The following is a 16,814-nucleotide window of genomic DNA, read 5'->3' as shown; positions in this document are numbered from 1 at the left end:
GGTTTCAATTTCGTGTACGAGATTACCTGAGAATGGAATGCAAGTAGCAGGCAAATAATTGACATCTCAGACCTAACTGTGTATGCATCCTGAGTAGCTAATAGTGAGCTGTTCACTACTAATGCTGTGTGTAGGTTCATCCCAAAGACAGGCTGATCCACGCATAGACAGGCTGGTCCTGTGATTAAGGAGTGTGAGCTGGCATTCCCCTTATCAGGGCAAGGATAGGTTCTGCTTCCTCTGGATATTCTTCAGGCAAAGCTTTACTTATGGCCTTGCAAATAACCCATGGTCTCTTGGTCAATGAACAAAATAGCAGTAAAGAAGATGAATTCTCCTTATTTATCTTCAGTTTTCTCTCTGGGGTAAAAGTGAGGGTTATTGTCTGGTATATTAGAAAAATGGTACATTATACTACCTAATGGGTTTCAGTCTGACTCAAAATGAAAGGATAACAGGAAATGGGTGCTGTTTTGCTGAGTAGCTGAGACAGCCTACCTTATTAATTCTAAGTATGTCTCTATTTTCCCTTTCCAATGCTTCTTGGTTTCTTACCGTTTCTAAATCCCCTTTCCCCATGTGCATCATGGTGTGGGTAGAGATAGGAATAAGAAGCAGCTAATTCTTACCTTACAAGAAAAATAACTTGGCAGTCAAGAGAAAATTGATGGCAACACTCTTTGCAAACAGCATTCGTAGCCCCAGCACTGTGAGGGACATCATGTTCATCTTCTCGGTATGAACTATGGTTGAACAAGAGTGAAGAGGGTGGCTTCAGGGAGAGATGAAATTCCTTTCCAGAAATTGGGCCTGCAACACTGATATCAGCCTGCCCCAAGTCTGTCTAGTTCTTTCTAGCCTGCAAGGCCAGCATGGTGCCAGATAGCAGTCAGAGACCTTAGGCTGCTGCTGACACCCAGCCAGGCAAGCTTGGGAAACCGATGCCGACAGCCAGGTAAACCCTGCTGGGAGAGTCAGAGGCTCCGCAGAACCAACTGGGCTCAGCATGGTTTGTGTTTTCTTTTGAAATCTGATACATTTTGGCCCCAGTGGACAATTACAGAGTTTGCTTTAATCCTTGATTCTGAAGTTGGCCCTTTGATTTGAACTAACCTTTGGGTTTATGGCAGCTCTTTGAAGGGTGCTTTGTGTTTTCAGTTTCCATTGGGCTCTTTGAAGGTTGCTTTGTGTTTTCAGTTTCCATTGGTTTTAGGTTATCTGGAACAAACAGCAGTGGTCAGGGTTACTTTGGGAGTGAAGAGGCTCACAGGATTGTAGAATCTTAAAACTAGAGGAGACTTTGGGTGAGTGAACTGAGGACCAGAGGATGTGACTTGGTTAAGGTCACACAGCTAATTATACAACATGCTTCCCACTCGAGCCTTTTTCATTGTACCATGAGGTCAACATCCAGGCACACCAATATACGGGAAAAACTAGGATTCTTAGCCCCATGATGGGCCGCATTGCCCTTTGTTGGAATTTAGCACTGGATTAGAATGCACGTGGACTTTCAATTCCAGAGTCTAGTATGAAGGGGACAGTGGTTGGTAAAGAGGAGAGATGAGGATGAAATAAGATGGGCTTTACTTTAGATTCCATCTTAGGGATGCCAAGCATTTCCCTCCCCTGCCAATGGCAGGCTATAGTTGGGCCTAAGTCTTATTTCCAGTATGATGCTATACTGCGAATGATTTGTCCACAGTTACATCTCTAACTTCCCTTTCACCCAATTATTGTTCCCCTTAATCGCCAGCCCCTTGAAGCCAGAAATGGCCTACCTGTAGAATTTTTCTTCACTTCAAAATCAGTGGAGTGCACAGTTTTATTGTCGTGTTGAACTGAACATGTCACTGAATTTGAATCTTCATATTGACCAAGCTTGACAGCATTGTACTTCCCACTGGGAGAGATGACAATAGCAGGATCAAACTCTGTTATCTTCTTGGATGACTCAAGATTTATTCTTATATCCTTGGGGTAGAATTCCTTCACCAGACAAGCAACATTTGTTCCATTTTTCATGACAAAAACGGATGGTTTGGTGTGAGGCTGACTTTCTGCAAATATAATCAACTTATTAGGTGAGATGATTATTCACAACTTTGTGGGGGTTAAACAGTGGCAATTACCTCGATTACCCTGGGAGCCAAACATTACAATCCAGACCTCCATGCATCCTGTTAGTGACCTGGGCTTATTACCACCTCTGTGAAAGGACAGGCAAGGGGAGCAGAAATGAAAGGCAGTAAGTTTGACTTCTAGTTAGGAGCTGCTAGGAGATAGGGCTGGAAGCACAGATGGAAAATAACAACTACAAAGAAGTTTCTGGATCATCTGGGTTTTGATTATCTGTGGCTTTTTTCTTTTTCTTTCTTTTTTTTCTTTTCTTTTTTGAGATGGAGTTTCACTCTTGTTGCCCAGGCTGGAGTGTAATGGTGCGATCTCGGTTCACCACAACCTCCGCCTCCTAGGTTCAAGTGATTCTCCTGCCTCAGCCTCCTGAGTAGCTGGGATTACAGGCATGCACCACCATCCCCAGCTAATTTTTTGTATTTTTAGTAGAGACGGGGGTTTCTCCATGTTGGTCAGGCTGGTCTCGAACCCCCGACCTCAGGTGATCCGCACACCTTGGCCTCCCAAAGTGCTGGGATTACAGGCGTGAACCACTGCATCCAGCCGATTATCTGTGTTTTATTAATCAATCCTCTGGACAATCTAGGTCAGGCTGAATATCTGTCTGCACCAGTTGGTTTTTTGTAAATGCATGGGCCCTTGGATGGTAGATCAGGGCAGGTGCTCATGCTCTGCATTCTGTCACTTAAAGAATCAAGGGTCTGAGAAGGACTGCATAACTGGCTCAGAGGCTCTGAGGATGGCAGTGTTGGGGTCATGGAAGGGTACCATCCCTTCCAGATCTGCTGGAAAGGGATCTGCTGAAGGTAGGTGGTACACATTTCTGCCTTTAGGTGAATACTCGTTCTTCTGTAGGGGACTGATTACTGTATAGTTTCCCTTGACTCTTTAATCAGAGGATAACAACGATCATTTTTCAGGAAGTTCTTAAAGAAATAAAACCAATTTAAGCCCGTTCGTTCTTGTTTTAATCTAAGAGGAACTGTAGAATGTTGGTCCCAGGATTGGGTTCCCTCCTGGCCTTCTCTTCTTTCGTGTCTCACTTTGGACTACTATCCTGTACATGAATCTTTTTCTTTCCTTAAGACCACAAGTCTTGAAGCTTTGAGAGAGGTAGCAATGATTCTTTCACACAGTGCCTCACTGAAGTTTTTGATTTGTGATAAATGTTGTGTCCATGGAGACTTAGATTCTTAGGCTATCTTCAAATAACTGTTAAAGAAAAAGCCCTGTTAATACCTGAAATCAAGAAACACAACCAACCTGTGAATGATGATCTAGATATATTTTCAATCCTAAATTTAATGCTGACTTTCAATATTAATTGCTCCTGTAAATTTGGCCCTTAGTATTTGAAAATTAGGTGAATTTGGCTTCTTGATATCAAATGAAAAAAATGTTGAATTCCAGTGTACTTTTATCTACTATGGTCTATAATCAAGACATTAGGTATTGCTGAACAAAAAGTTGCTAATGAATGTGTAAATGGAAGATAAGTAATTTTCCTTTTCCTTTTTTTTTTTTTTTGAGACAGGGTCTTTGTCACGCAGGCTGGAGTGACGTGGCCCAATATCAACTCATTGCAACCTCCGCCTCCTGGCTCAAACTCTCCTCTAGCTTCAGTAGTTGGGACCACAGGTGCACACCACCACACCTGGCTAATTTTTTGTGTGAAAATAAATAATTTTTCTAATGCTTTATCCTGAATCTGAATTTGGGCTTCAGCTGTGAGGTTCACAGCAGTAGAGCTACTGCCAGATCAACTGGTTATATCTGGTTGAGAGGGAGCGATTGCTAGTCAGGAAGTTTCTGCTGATCACGGCTTTGTAAATGGACCAAAGTTGATCATGGTTTTCCTAGAAAATCAACTATTCAGAGAAACCCCCCATCACTACCATCATCATTCTCCCTGTTTCCTCTGCTGAGAAGCTCAGCTAAAAGACTGATTCTGTTTCAGTCACTCAGGGCAGGAAACTCATTCCTAAGAATCTGGTTCCTTATGTTTTTGGCTTTAGTTCTGGACAATTGAGAGGATTAGAAATTTTTCAAAGGGCTTTCTTGGAACCTGCTTTCAACCTGCTTGAGAAAACTTCCGCTGTTTGGTTTCCTTGCATAGCTGAAGCCACCTGATAACAGAAAGTGATAACTCTAGCATTAACGGTTGGAAACCACATGCATTGCTCACTCACCTCCCTTCATAAGTGCAACACTTGCTCACTATCTTGACTTTGGTTTGAGACGTACTCTGGCTGACTTTCAAGGGAGTTACAAGTTACAAAAGAAACTTGTCCATAAAATAAACACCCTATCTCCTTGTTTATTTAAGAGTATCCGTTAATCCTAGTCTGATTTAGTTGGATAATCAAGGCTTGCTAGAATTTTAAAATCTAAAGTCATCAGGCGGTTGTCAAATCATCACTTTGGGTTGGGGAGACTAGGTTTGAGTAATTTGAATAATACAATGTAACTGAAAAGACCGATGTCTGAAGAAGGTCATGCACTTATGATATTGTGCTCTGACTCTATTAGTCAGTATTTCAGATAGAGCACAATGCACTGATTTGATAAAACATTTTTCTGAATCCCTCTTTCTACATTAATGTTTATATTTTCAAAATGATTGTTTGAAAGAAAGTATCTTATCGAATCCATTCTTTGGCATCTTGGTAACCAAAGAAATGGATGTCTGACTGGATTAAACCTTTTTAAAAACTGGATTGCACTCAATATAGTTGCCTTATGCATCCTCGTCTATTTTGTATTTGACTTAAGCCCAAACGTGAAGCTGTATGAAATTGTAGTCCAAAATTTAGATTAAAGATTTAATTGTTTATCTTTGAAGAACTTGTAGTCTTTTGTTCTTGGTCCACAAACATAATTACATTGCAACAAGTGTTTCAAGTGTTATTTCTTTGGAAAATTGCTTTATTTTCAGACTTTCTCTTATGACTTTCTCTTATTTATGAACACCAATATATTGCTAAGTTTATGTGCTGGTAAACAATACCAAAAAAGTGTATGCCATTCCTGAACAGTCTTTCTTAATTTATAAACTTAGAAGTCACCTATGTTTTAGATTCACATAGCTAGTCCTACTGATCCCCTAAGAATTGCAACAACTGTAATAAATGTCACCCAGAATTTCAAGACTTTCTGCCAATGTGGGATTTAACTTAAACCCTGAAATAAAAGTTTGTTCTACCTAATTACTCTGACCATGCTAACTACCTTTCTCCAGAATCTTCCAAGCTGTAGGACACTTGTTTTCAGTTTGCAAGGAGGCATGCATACTAGTTAGCTTAGCCAAAGGGATGTGCAGAGATGAAGCAGCTTCCTGAGGAATTGGGGCTGAAGTATCCCTCCCACTGTCTCCCCTGCACCTGAGTGCTCCAACTCTTAGTGTAGTTCTTCTAGATTTCTTTGTGTTTTTTGGGCTGCTCTGAAGATTTCAGAAATAAATGGGAGCTATTGTTTTAATATAGAGTATATATATATTAAAATAAAAAGAGTTACAGAGCTACTTAAGTGACTCAGTATAGTGTGTTCACTCTGGCCTATTTCACATCTGTAATACTCTGTCTGCTTGTTATAATTTCATTTACTAGTTATAATTTATAATGCAAACTGGATTGCAGCCCCAGTGCCAGGACTCAAATTATCCCTAGAAATATGGGAAAAAGATCAACTCACGGGGCTCCACAAAGAGTTTGATGCCAGTTCCGAAAAACATCTGTCGGGTGTCCCAGGAGCACATTATGACAGTGCCTCACAGGTAACTAGCCTGGAGCTGGCCCTGGGGCCTGGGCTGTAACATCTGTGCCCTGCCTCCCCAGCCTCAGGTCTCAGCCTAGAGACCCCACAGCTCAGAGAACTACAAAGCTGCTCTTGATGAGACCAAGGGGCTGAGTACACAGAGTCTCAGTTCCCTTTGAAGCTAATAATAGTTGAACTGCTGGATAGAGATGTGAGGGTGAAATCCCCAACCAAGAGATACCAGGGCAGGGCTGAGACAGAGCAAGAGAAGAGGGTGGCAGGTGACCAACAGCTGCCCTCATGGTGGAAAATCTAACTCCCAGTTTATTGAGAGGGGCATCCAAGAAGAACACAATAGCTCGAGGGTAGGGATGGGGCACTTAACTTGACCTTTCTTACAACAAATGTTAGGTTGAGGAGAGGAGGGTTATAGAAACAGGTTCCATTCTTATTATACTCTGGTTCCATTCTCTTGGGTTACAAGTACACAATTTTGATTAGAAACCTAATTTCCCCCATCACTCAGACTGAGTCTCACAATAATAACGAACCTGCTTTCTAAATCCCTGAGCTTGGCGAAAGGCTTTCTAAGGACCTGAGGGTTGAACAAGAAATTGGTCACTGCTGGGGAGCCCACTGGTGCTGTGTGTCATGGACGCAGGTCAGAGAAGCCAGTGCTTGCTTTGCATTGCTTATTTTTGTTTTATAATTTCTCCTGACTCTGGATCCAGATATAAGTTTCAGGAGTATATAGTCATCATGTGCAATGTAACTTAAAGACCATGTGAATTACTCTGCCTCATCACCAAAAATCAAGATCCTTGGGCTAGAGCCAGGCAAAAGAGAATGACAGTTGTGTAGGGCCATTATTCACTGTCAAAACTTTAAGGACTTGGGATTTGATTTGAAAAGTTTCACATCCCCTACCTGAGCTTCACATCATCATATTACATTTCACCACTGCAGGAGAAGAAAACCAGAGAAGCGAATGGAGTGTCATCGGGGAGCATGGTCAGCATCCTGGCAGAGGGGCTAAGCATCAGTTTCATCAATTTCCTTCTTCCCTAAGACTCCCAAAGGCACAGCCTCAAAGATTTGATTCTAACACTGCAGATAATTCCAAATTTCAAGTGGAAATGATTTTTGGGGAAAATGAACACAGTATTTTTTGCTCAGATGCAATTGGCTAAACATCAATCAGACTACAATCAGCTACGACATGATTCTGTTTCCCTCCTTTTCAGTGCCCTAGTCTCTCTCCCCTCAAAGATAAGAAAACTTACCAATTTCTACCATTTGCCTGGAGGCAATAGGCAGTGGAGAACCCCTATAAGTTTACATTATTCTCTGAGAGGCAGAGACCATGTGGACAGCACCAGTCACTTTTTGGACTTTTGGTCAGATAGCCTAGCCACATTCATGTACCATTCCCTACTTATTTATTTCCTCTGAATAAACAAAATCAATACCTAATCATGTAAGAGGTAATGGCTCTCCCAACGGACTTGGCATTTTGGAAGGTGTCTGAAGGCTATTCTCCTAACTGGTCTTAGTGATTGACTGTTGGCAGCTACCCAAACTACCAGAATATAGCCCCTGGATTTCCAAACACTGGAGTAGGATACCAGTAGACAATGTCTCCAGTAGGGGACCATGAGTTCTCTATTGTCCTGGAGTTGGTGGCTGTGTTTCTACATCGGATACAGGCTCCTGAACCATTGTGCAGAGTCCCCAGTTTCAGGGCTAACAGGAGAGGTGAGCACATAACTGCTCTCAGCAGACCCAGGCCAGGATGGGACCTTGAGAACCATTTAATCTGAGTCAGTTATGTTGGCTTAATGCAAGTTCTCAGAAAAAAGTGACAAGGGCAAGATTGGCTTCTTATCCAGAGAGAGAGAGAGAGAGAGAGAGAGAGAGAAAGATCCTCTTTTTAAAACTCCTTTCATAATACTTTTTTCTTTCTAACCTTCCCTCTTCCTACACTGTGACCATGAATTTTATCCCTCATAAATACTGGAGAGACCCTCCTCAACCACAGCTTGCCTTTTTCCTGGTTCCAGGGGGCCCAAAACTAAAAGCCTGACCTAGGGCTTTTTTTCAGTAGTTGTAAAAAACTTATCAATACCAAGTCTCAGAATGGAGTTTCCAAGCATATACAGAATATTTTCTTAAGGGAAATCTAATGCATTTGCTCCCAAATTTTACCCCTACTGTTTGCAACAAACAATGGGTTTCTAATTTAGAACTCTTTACTTCCCAAGAAGCCCCATTCATTCAGGACTATGCTACAACAACCCTAAAGAAATATACACACTGAGCTGTAGTAAAATGCATAACTTACCTGGTTCCACGATGAGTTGTGTTCCCTTTCCAAAGAAGAGTTTTGCTGTCAAAGCACTACCGCAGGCATCATTACAAGAAACCTTGCTACCTATTTGCTCCCTGTCAGTCTAATTCATCTGTTTGGAAGTGGGTGGGTGGAGCAGAATGGGTGTAGCTGGAGACAGAACTTTGCAAGGGTTTCTGAGATCTGAGCATTATATTTTGGCAGCTTTTTTGATGTCTGCTATCTTCTGAGTTTTGACACTTAGGCAAGTCCTTAGATTTTCTGCTATTATCTCCTCAACCTGCCATCTCTTACTCCCAGATCTTGCTTCAGGATAACATTTTCACATATTTTGCTGAGAATTGCCAAATGGCCGTTGTAGGCAGAAATGTAACTATAAGCCTCAACTAAATCAATCACAACAGGACTGTGCCTCAGTGAGAGGTGGAAGAACACAATGGTTGGAGCAAGAGCCATTGATGCAAAAGACTTGGGGTCTATCCAAAGGACTATAATAATCACAGATGACTATCATTTGTATAAATACTTTCCTACTTAAACAGCCGGTGTTTATACTACTTCAACAAAGTTGTTGAAATAAACTCTATGAGGTGATATTTTTAGATCCATCTCACAGACAAAGGCACAGTAAAGGTGGTTAAGTGAGTGGCTGAGTTGGGCTTCACTCAGTTTCCAGTTTCCAGCCCCTGAACCAGAGTAATAGATGATAGGACCGAAAGGAGCCTCAAGGCATCATTTTTCCAAACCTCTGTGATCACACAAGGGCTAATTAAGGGATGCATAGGAGGAGTTTTCACTCCCTTTCCAGTGGTTTTTTTTTTTCCATTAAATCACAGAATTCCTACTGGGTAGTAGGACAGTCACACCACTGGGCTTCCTTGCTTTTCCTCCCAATTGTTCATAAGAATTGATCTGGGGATAATCAGGATCATAGTGGGCAAGGGCTGGAAGACAGCTTGGAAATCCTTCCTCTAACTATAGGGAAACTATAGTTCAGTGCAGTTAAGTCACAGAGTTTGTCAGCTAATGCATTGTCAGTTAATGCATTGGACAGATTGGAACTTGGCCTCTGATTTACTGGTTCAGCATGCTCCTCATTTCACCTTGTGTCCACCCCCTGAAGTGCTGTCGTGTGAGTCTGATCACAGTGGTGGCCTAGATCTGTACATGGTGGATGCATAGATGTTGAGGAGGCTAGCTTTCTGGAGCCAGGTAGAGGGAATAGAAACTCTCTAGGAAGGACAATGCATCAAGATGGCTCACTGAAGCACAGATGCCATCCTGGATTTTATCAGAAACTCAGTTCCTGTTCCTCAAGCCATCCCTTGCTATATTACCTACTGGAGCACTGCTTCCTAACCTGGTGACTTAGAAAAATATTTAACAAATATCATAGCCAAACATAGTGGTCATAAGAAGGAAAAGTAGGTTACTTACATTGTTCTACCTCCAGATAGGTTCCTTTGCCAAAGATCAGGGGTCTGGCACAGCTGACATACCTAATCCAAAAATTACCTTGCTTTTCCCTTTACGGCAAACCTAGCCCCAGTTGCCAAGTCACGTGATATTCATCCCATGCGATTTTCTGTCCCATCTGGCCTAACTTCTTCTCCTCAGTCTTAGAAGTTGTCCTTCAGGATGGAACAAGAGGTGACTCTAGCGTCAAATAGAAATCCAAGCTTTTGCCCGTATTACAGTCTGACAGAATTTGTGCTCAAATAAGAGAGAATGAATATAGACTGGAAAGATGTTTCTTGGTTTGATCAAGAGGAAAGAAGGGTGGAACGTTGGTCATAGAGTAGTGGTTCTCCACCTTTTGGCTACACTTAGGTGAGGCAGGGACCTAGCAGGTTATATATACCATGCATTCCAACCTTTTAGGGGAAATTTATTTCATATCTGAGAGTTTTGCATCATTGACAAGTATTGTGCAGCAGCCAGACTGCTTAGTACAAAATAGAATTAAGTTTTTCCATCCATTTTAATAGCACATTCATGCATACCAAATTTTAGCAAGCTTCAATGACACTCTCACACTTTGAAGTGACAGTTAAATTAATTTCTGTCATATGTGAACATCAGAATCTATGAGATTGCCTGTATGTCACCCATAAAAACCAAGGAGGGAATATGGATTTTTCAGATCAGTTTACAATCCTTAAAAGACTGTAGATGATAGTTGGAGAATCACTAACATGAAGGGTGGTTCCTGGTCGTTGTGAAGTAGAAAGATGTCAGAAGATCCCAAACCTAGTTTTGACTCTGTCCCTTTCCAAGTGTGTAAACTTGGCCAAGTTCCTTAAACTCACTGAGCTTTATCTGGCTTCTCTACGAAGTGAAGATAACGTCTTATGTATTATAGGTTATAAGATTAGATACAGCATCTGTGAACTAGAGAGCCTCGATGTAATTATTAGAATGTTTATTAGGGCTAAACTCAGAGAAGATATATTTTACTTGAAGCGTGGGGAATGTAATTGCACTAAGAACAGAGCTCCCAAGCAGGAAGGATTGTTGGGACAGGTTGCTGAAAAAGAACAGAAGCTATTTTTTGGTGTTATGTGATATGAAGAGGGTGCCCACTTTGTAGGGTCATGGGTAAGGACTGGTATTCAGGTTTCTGTCTCTCTAGATCTTTTCTCTAGATTTCGTGTGACTTCCGTTCTACTCCCCAATCTTCCCTTTCGAATCCAAAAGCAGTAGTCCTTACAGTGGCCTACAAGCCACCCTCTCCCTAACCCATCACCAATCTGACCTCATTTTCACATTCTGTCCCTATCACTCCCTCCCCTCCTCCAGCCACACACCCCAGGCAGCCCTGTGTCCCCTCTGCCTGGAGGTGTTCTTCCTCCAGAGGTCTGCGTGGCTCACTTTACCACCTCCTTGGGTCTCTGCTCAACTGTCACCTTTCCAGTGAGACCTTCTGTGACTCTTCTGTTTAAAATTGCATGCTGGTCCCTCCCACTAGTCCTCTTTATTCTCCTTCCCTGCCTTATTTTTCTTCTCAGGGCTTATTACCACCCTAACATACTGTATATTTTATTTATTTATTTAGTTTACCATCTGCCTTTTGCCATTAGAAAATAAGCTCCAATATGGCAGAAATTCATGCCTGCTTTGTTCATGTGGATTCCCTGGTACCCAGAATAGTGCCTGGCACATAGTGGCAGTGACCTGTGACGGGTTGCAGAGGCAGGACTCAGGCTTGGCTCTGTAGGTTACCAGCTTCCTTTCATTTTTCTTCTCTTTTGCTTTATACCATAGCTGACTTTTTCTCTGATTTATTCATTCCTTTATTTATTCATTCACTCATTCAACAAATGTTTGTTTAGTGCTTTCAGTGTACTCATAGATGCAGTAAGAAACAACTCAAAGTCCTTTCTCTCACAGAGCAAGGGAAACAGACAGTAAACAAGCATACAAAGATTCAGGTAGACATGAGGGCTATAAATAAAACAGGGAAAGGGGTCTTCAGAATGACATGAGGTGGTAGGGAAAGGATTCACTGGAAATGACATTTGAGTGGAGATCTGGAGGAGGGGAGGGAGAAAACTGTGTGAGTCCCTGGGAGAAAATGGCTCCGGGTGGAAGGAGTTGCGGGTGCAAAGGCTCTGTTCTGGGAGATGCTCACTGGGAGTGAGAGGGAATGCCAGATGCCAGGCCAACGGCCAGTGGGCCTGGAGGAATGGGAAGGTCACCTCTTGGAATCTGGGAAACATCTTGATGAGGCCAGAATTATGTGGACTCCTTTTCTTAAGGGAAAGGGTGATGCTCTGATCATCGTCTGGACCTTTCTGTATTTAGGGACCCTGGGTCTCCAGGGGTGTAATGTGAGAGATGGGCGTCCCCTGGCTCCTCCTGGGGAAGGGGAATGCTGCTTTGGGTAACTGGTTTTGGCGGGGGTTCAGAAGTTCTTCCTTGGTGAGAGAAGTGATGGGGATGGCACTGGGAGGGAAGTGGCATAACTGTTGTTTCTGATTCAGCTTGAAAAGGAGCTCATTAGAGACCTGAGGCAGAGGCTGGGCCAGGCAGGAAAAATCTCCACACATGCCCTAGTCTAGCTGTAGCCCTGATGGAAGAGCAGAGTTCTTAAGAGCACAGATTCTGGCATCAAGCAGGTGATTCAAATGATGACTTTACTAAGCTGTGTGATCTTGAGGAACCCCTTTGAGATTCAGTTTCCTGATCCATAAAAGGCAAGTCATGGTACCTCAATTCCACATGATCGTTGTGAGGACTGAGTGAAATGACATTCATTAAAGGACTTAGCCCAGTGGCCTAATAAATGGTAGGCACTCAAAAAGTGGTAGTTACATAATTATGACATACAATAATAGATTGCATTCAAAGTCCATCACATGGCCCACTTCCACGCAAATGTTCCCAACGACCATGCCTCTTTTCCCCGCTGCCGCTGTTGTGACCATAGAAGTACACATTTACATTACTTTATCCCATGCTGTTTTGTCCTGTTTCTCTGTTCTGTTTTATGAAGCTAAGTGGTCTCTCCAGATTTACTCTATCCAGAGGACTAAAGTGTGGGATCTACAGCTGTGGGTTTGTATAGACCTGTTCTGTTAGTTTTGTGCTACCCAGGAGCTCCATAAGTATGAACTTGAAAGAAGCTCCCAAGGAAAAAAAAGCATCAAAAGGCTTCTGAGAAGATAAAGGCCCTGGGTTTGCAGTGCCGTCTCTTTAATCCAATGTTGGTAGCTTAAAAATAGAAGGCGCCATTCAAAGATATTCTAGGTCATGCCCCCTCTGGATACCCCTTATTTTTCCACTTCAAAGGCTGATGAAATGCACCAATATGAAGTTCAGCATTTCCCAAACTTTAATTAAGCACATCTCCCCCTCTTTTTTGGCCATATTCATCTGTCATAATTTGCTCAATAATTTAAACAAATTTACTCACTTTTTAACTTAAAATATAATTAAAAGGAAACTTGAAATCACATGGGTTTGATAGCCTAGTTGTACTATTCTGATAGCCATTAAAAGATAGATCCATGCAAACAGAAAGAACGTCTCTCCGTCTGAAATTATGTGTTATGCGCTCCACAGTTAGGGAAATATGGACCAAGTAAATGGGTAAACAGAGGAACTTAATTCATTAGGAAAAACTTGGCAAACAAAGGGAAATTCGGATAATCAGTCTTTAGCTTTGTTGGAAATGTGGATAAACTTATTTTAGTGAAAATTTTAAGGATAATAAGGTCTAAAAGCAAAGGCCCGAATTAGTTAAAATTTCAAAATCTTACTAAGATTTTGATTTTTTAAAAAAGTCTGAACATCTCTGCACTGACTCCACTAGCACAGCTTTGGGTGTCTTTCTCCCTGAAGGCAGGGCCCCTGCCCTGTTCTCCCTGCAGTGTGTGAGGTCTGGGGAAGCTCATGCCTATCCTTCCCCTTCCTTAGCCTCCTTCCCTGCATGTGCCTGGAACTGCTTTGTCCCCAGCTGGTCTCTGAGAAGAGCCCACCATCATCACCCTGTCTCTCTAGAGCCTTCTTTTACCTTGAAAAACCTAAGCTGAGTGCCAAAGTCCCAGCCAGGGCAGGGCAGGGCATGCTGTTTCTTTTCCAGCAGCTGGTCGGGCTGATTTGGGACCACTGACCCCTATTGCTGGACTTCCCTAGGACCTTTGAAATGGATCTTTGTATTGGTTTATTACATTTTCTTACTTAAGATTAACATGCACTATCTAACTGGAAGCTGCTGCCAGGTGGAGACCACTGGCTTATTTTATTTTATTTTTTAGCAAGACGCGGTTGAATTCAAATGCCATTGAAAGGACATCAAAGATGCCTTCTGTGTCGAGCACAGTCCTTCAACAACCTTAGCATTGATTCCTGCATAACTGTTAATAAGTGAGTGGTACCATATACTCTTTGCAAAAACCGTGAACACTGGTGAGTGGTAGGGTACTCTCCTGGCTGTGTCCTGGAGACTTCAAAGCATTTCTTAGTTGGAAGCATTACACATTCACTTTGTCCTGCTTGGAATCTTGTCTCAATGGGAACCAGAATGTCCCATATTTCTCACTAGTAACCTAGTTTTCATTTGCACCTTAAACAATTAGAAAAAAATGTCTGGAATAGGTTATTTTCTTCTGAAGAGAAATATCGCAACACCAGGGACTACTTGCTCTCGCCTCACCCTCCATGCCCAGGAGATGGATTCAGTTCTGAGCTCTCCCAGGAGGATGTGTTTGGTGTAAGGGAGGTCAGAACGTTTGGAATCACCTTGGTAAAACCATCTGGACTTAGGTCAGCCTCATTCCATGTCCATTCTGACTCTGCTCAGGGAGTTGGGCCAATGACTCTGTGGTTTCTACAGCGTGACCCAAATTCGATGGACTGGGCAGAGTTCTCTGTTTCCTCTGAGCCATGTGGGTCCTTTCATATGCCCCAAAGTCTTTTTTCACAGACACCTTCTGCTCCCCTCCTATGGAAAGGATTAACCATATTTCACCTCTTCCCAGGAGTCCTCCTCAACACTAGCTATTTCATCCATTTCCCATTTCAGGATTATTTCTGCCTCCTTAGATGGAGGATGCCTTAACCTTAAATTTCAGATAAATAAATGAGTTACTTACTTGGTTCCACAGTCACACGGGTTCCTTTTCCAAAGATGAGTTTGTCCATGTCACAGCACTTGAGGACATTCCAAAAACCTCAGCACTGCTTCCACCTACTTTCTTCCCATTAGCTTTAGGACTGGAGGATCTTTAAGGCTCAGCTCCATGAAAGATGGCACTTGTTGCTTATCTAGCTGGTTCATAGATGGTGTAATCATCTGCAAGTAGGGACAGGTTTGCTTTCGGAAGGCTGTTGTCTGAGGAGTATGGAGGAGCATATTTCCAATGGCGGACCTTTCCAGCGCAGTACACTTGATGCAGTGCTCTGAACTGTTGCTTTCTATTGTTTTACATTGCTCTCACTTCCTAGACCCATACTCAGCTCTCTGTGTTGGAAAGCTGGCATCGTCAAAGGGGTGGGTCTTGGCTCCATGACTACTCCAGGGTTAAGGCCTTTACAGCCACCAGTGCTGCTTTAAAGGCAGATAATGTGTGGCACAGCAAGAGGAGAAAGGGTGGCATGAAGCCCCGGGTGATTTACAGAGCAGTCAGCTTTAGAATGAGCAACTGTGGCTGGTGATTGCCTACAAACGAATCAATCCCTCTTCAAATCCATCTTCCCAAACTGCAAAGCAAAGCACTTGGGTAAATCTCTCTAGAGGTTTGAATTTAGAAATTCCGTATGAGGTGGCTCATATAACTCTCTTTTGCAATAGAATCAACATGAGAGCAAGACAAGAATAGTTTTTAAGAAAGACCTTTTTGTATTCCCCAAATGTGCTGTAAGAAAATGTAGAAATGCCAGTTTCACCCAGGGAAGAACAGCAGTGAGTGAGAGGTCAGCAGCCGTGGTCATCTCCCTGGTCCAGTCAACTTCCTGCTATCCCTTCCACGCCCCAAAGCAAAGAGGGAAGCTGCTTGCTGTGTTTGTCTCCTGAGGCATGGGACCCAGGCTGAGGATATCCCAGGGAAATGGCACTTTTGCCCCTGCAGTTTTTGTACAGGTCTCTGTAGGTTTTGTAGCACTGTGCGTATCCCCCCAGTCACAGTGCTACAGAGCTTTACAAAAACTTCCCCTCGGTTTTACACTATATGGCACCTGAGAATCCCCAAGAACCAGATGTTTTCTCCAAGTCAAGCTCCAGCAAGATCAAAGGGTCCTGACAGTTAGGTCAGGTGCTTCTGTCTGGGGCTCTTCTGCCCCACTGGCTAGATCTGCCTTGGGGTTTGTGACTAGAATGGACTTTTAGAAATCATCACATCCACTCCCATCTGTGCTTTCCGGCCAGTCTGCCCTCAAATGGTTTCCCACTGAGGAGTTTGTCAGGTACTTAAACATCTCATGTAGATTCTACATGCTGTGTGTTAGGCAGAAAATGCTTGTGGTCAGTGTAATTTCTCCTGTCACCTGCTAAGCTTCTGAATCACCTCTTCCTGCTCTGCTTTACACTTGAATAGTGTTATACAGTTTACAAAGGGTTTTCATGTAAATTTAAAATTGTGTCCTCTCCATTGACTTCCTCCCAGTTGCTAAATTCAGGCCAGTAGCCCATATGGTGCTTTGTGCAATTTGGAAAAGGCAGCCCTGCTGGGTGAATGTAGAGATAGCCCCTTGGGTTCAAGCTTGGCGAACAGATTGCACTTTTGTGTGGTTTATAAAAGGCCTTCCCTTTCCGGAAGATGCAGCCCCACATCAGGGCCTTGGCTGGCGGCAGAGCAAGCATTGAATTTTAGCCCCACTTCTCCTCTCTGCCAGGTGCCCTTGTGAAGGCACAACCTGAGCAATCAGAGGCAGCAGCTCTGGCCAAATTCAACGGATGATTTTCAGTTTTAATCTTGTTTGACCTCAGAGTTTTGACCCAGTCATTGCCTTCTCAAAACCTCCCCTCAGGGCTCACAAGACACTGGTCTTGTTTGCCTTTGATCTCTGTTCTAGTGCTATCAAAACAAAGCAATATGATAGGTGATAGGCTCATCGAAAGTGACCTTATTAAATGTTA

General features: G+C 42.8%; 3 gene segments (V, D, J or C); all 3 read right to left on the bottom strand.

Annotated features, from left to right (window-relative positions):
• LOC116484549 (T cell receptor alpha chain constant-like) overlaps positions 1 to 16,814 on the bottom strand; it is a 544,481-nt gene that overhangs the window by 85,438 nt on the left and 442,229 nt on the right.
• LOC131381434 (T cell receptor alpha variable 41-like) overlaps positions 1 to 16,814 on the bottom strand; it is a 175,309-nt gene that overhangs the window by 24,570 nt on the left and 133,925 nt on the right.
• The window catches only part of LOC131381433 (T cell receptor delta constant-like), a 43,238-nt gene that overhangs the window by 842 nt on the left and 25,582 nt on the right, over positions 1 to 16,814 (bottom strand). The window contains 4 exon segments of the C gene segment in view: positions 630 to 743; positions 1,114 to 1,218; positions 1,782 to 2,060; positions 14,833 to 14,902. Coding sequence covers positions 631 to 743; positions 1,114 to 1,218; positions 1,782 to 2,060; positions 14,833 to 14,902 — 567 coding nt within the window.

Source organism: Hylobates moloch, unplaced genomic scaffold (assembly GCF_009828535.3).
Source record: "Hylobates moloch isolate HMO894 unplaced genomic scaffold, HMol_V3 SCAFFOLD_16, whole genome shotgun sequence".
NCBI classification, from domain to species: domain Eukaryota; kingdom Metazoa; phylum Chordata; class Mammalia; order Primates; family Hylobatidae; genus Hylobates; species Hylobates moloch.
This window is presented reverse-complemented; position numbering and strand designations above follow the sequence as displayed.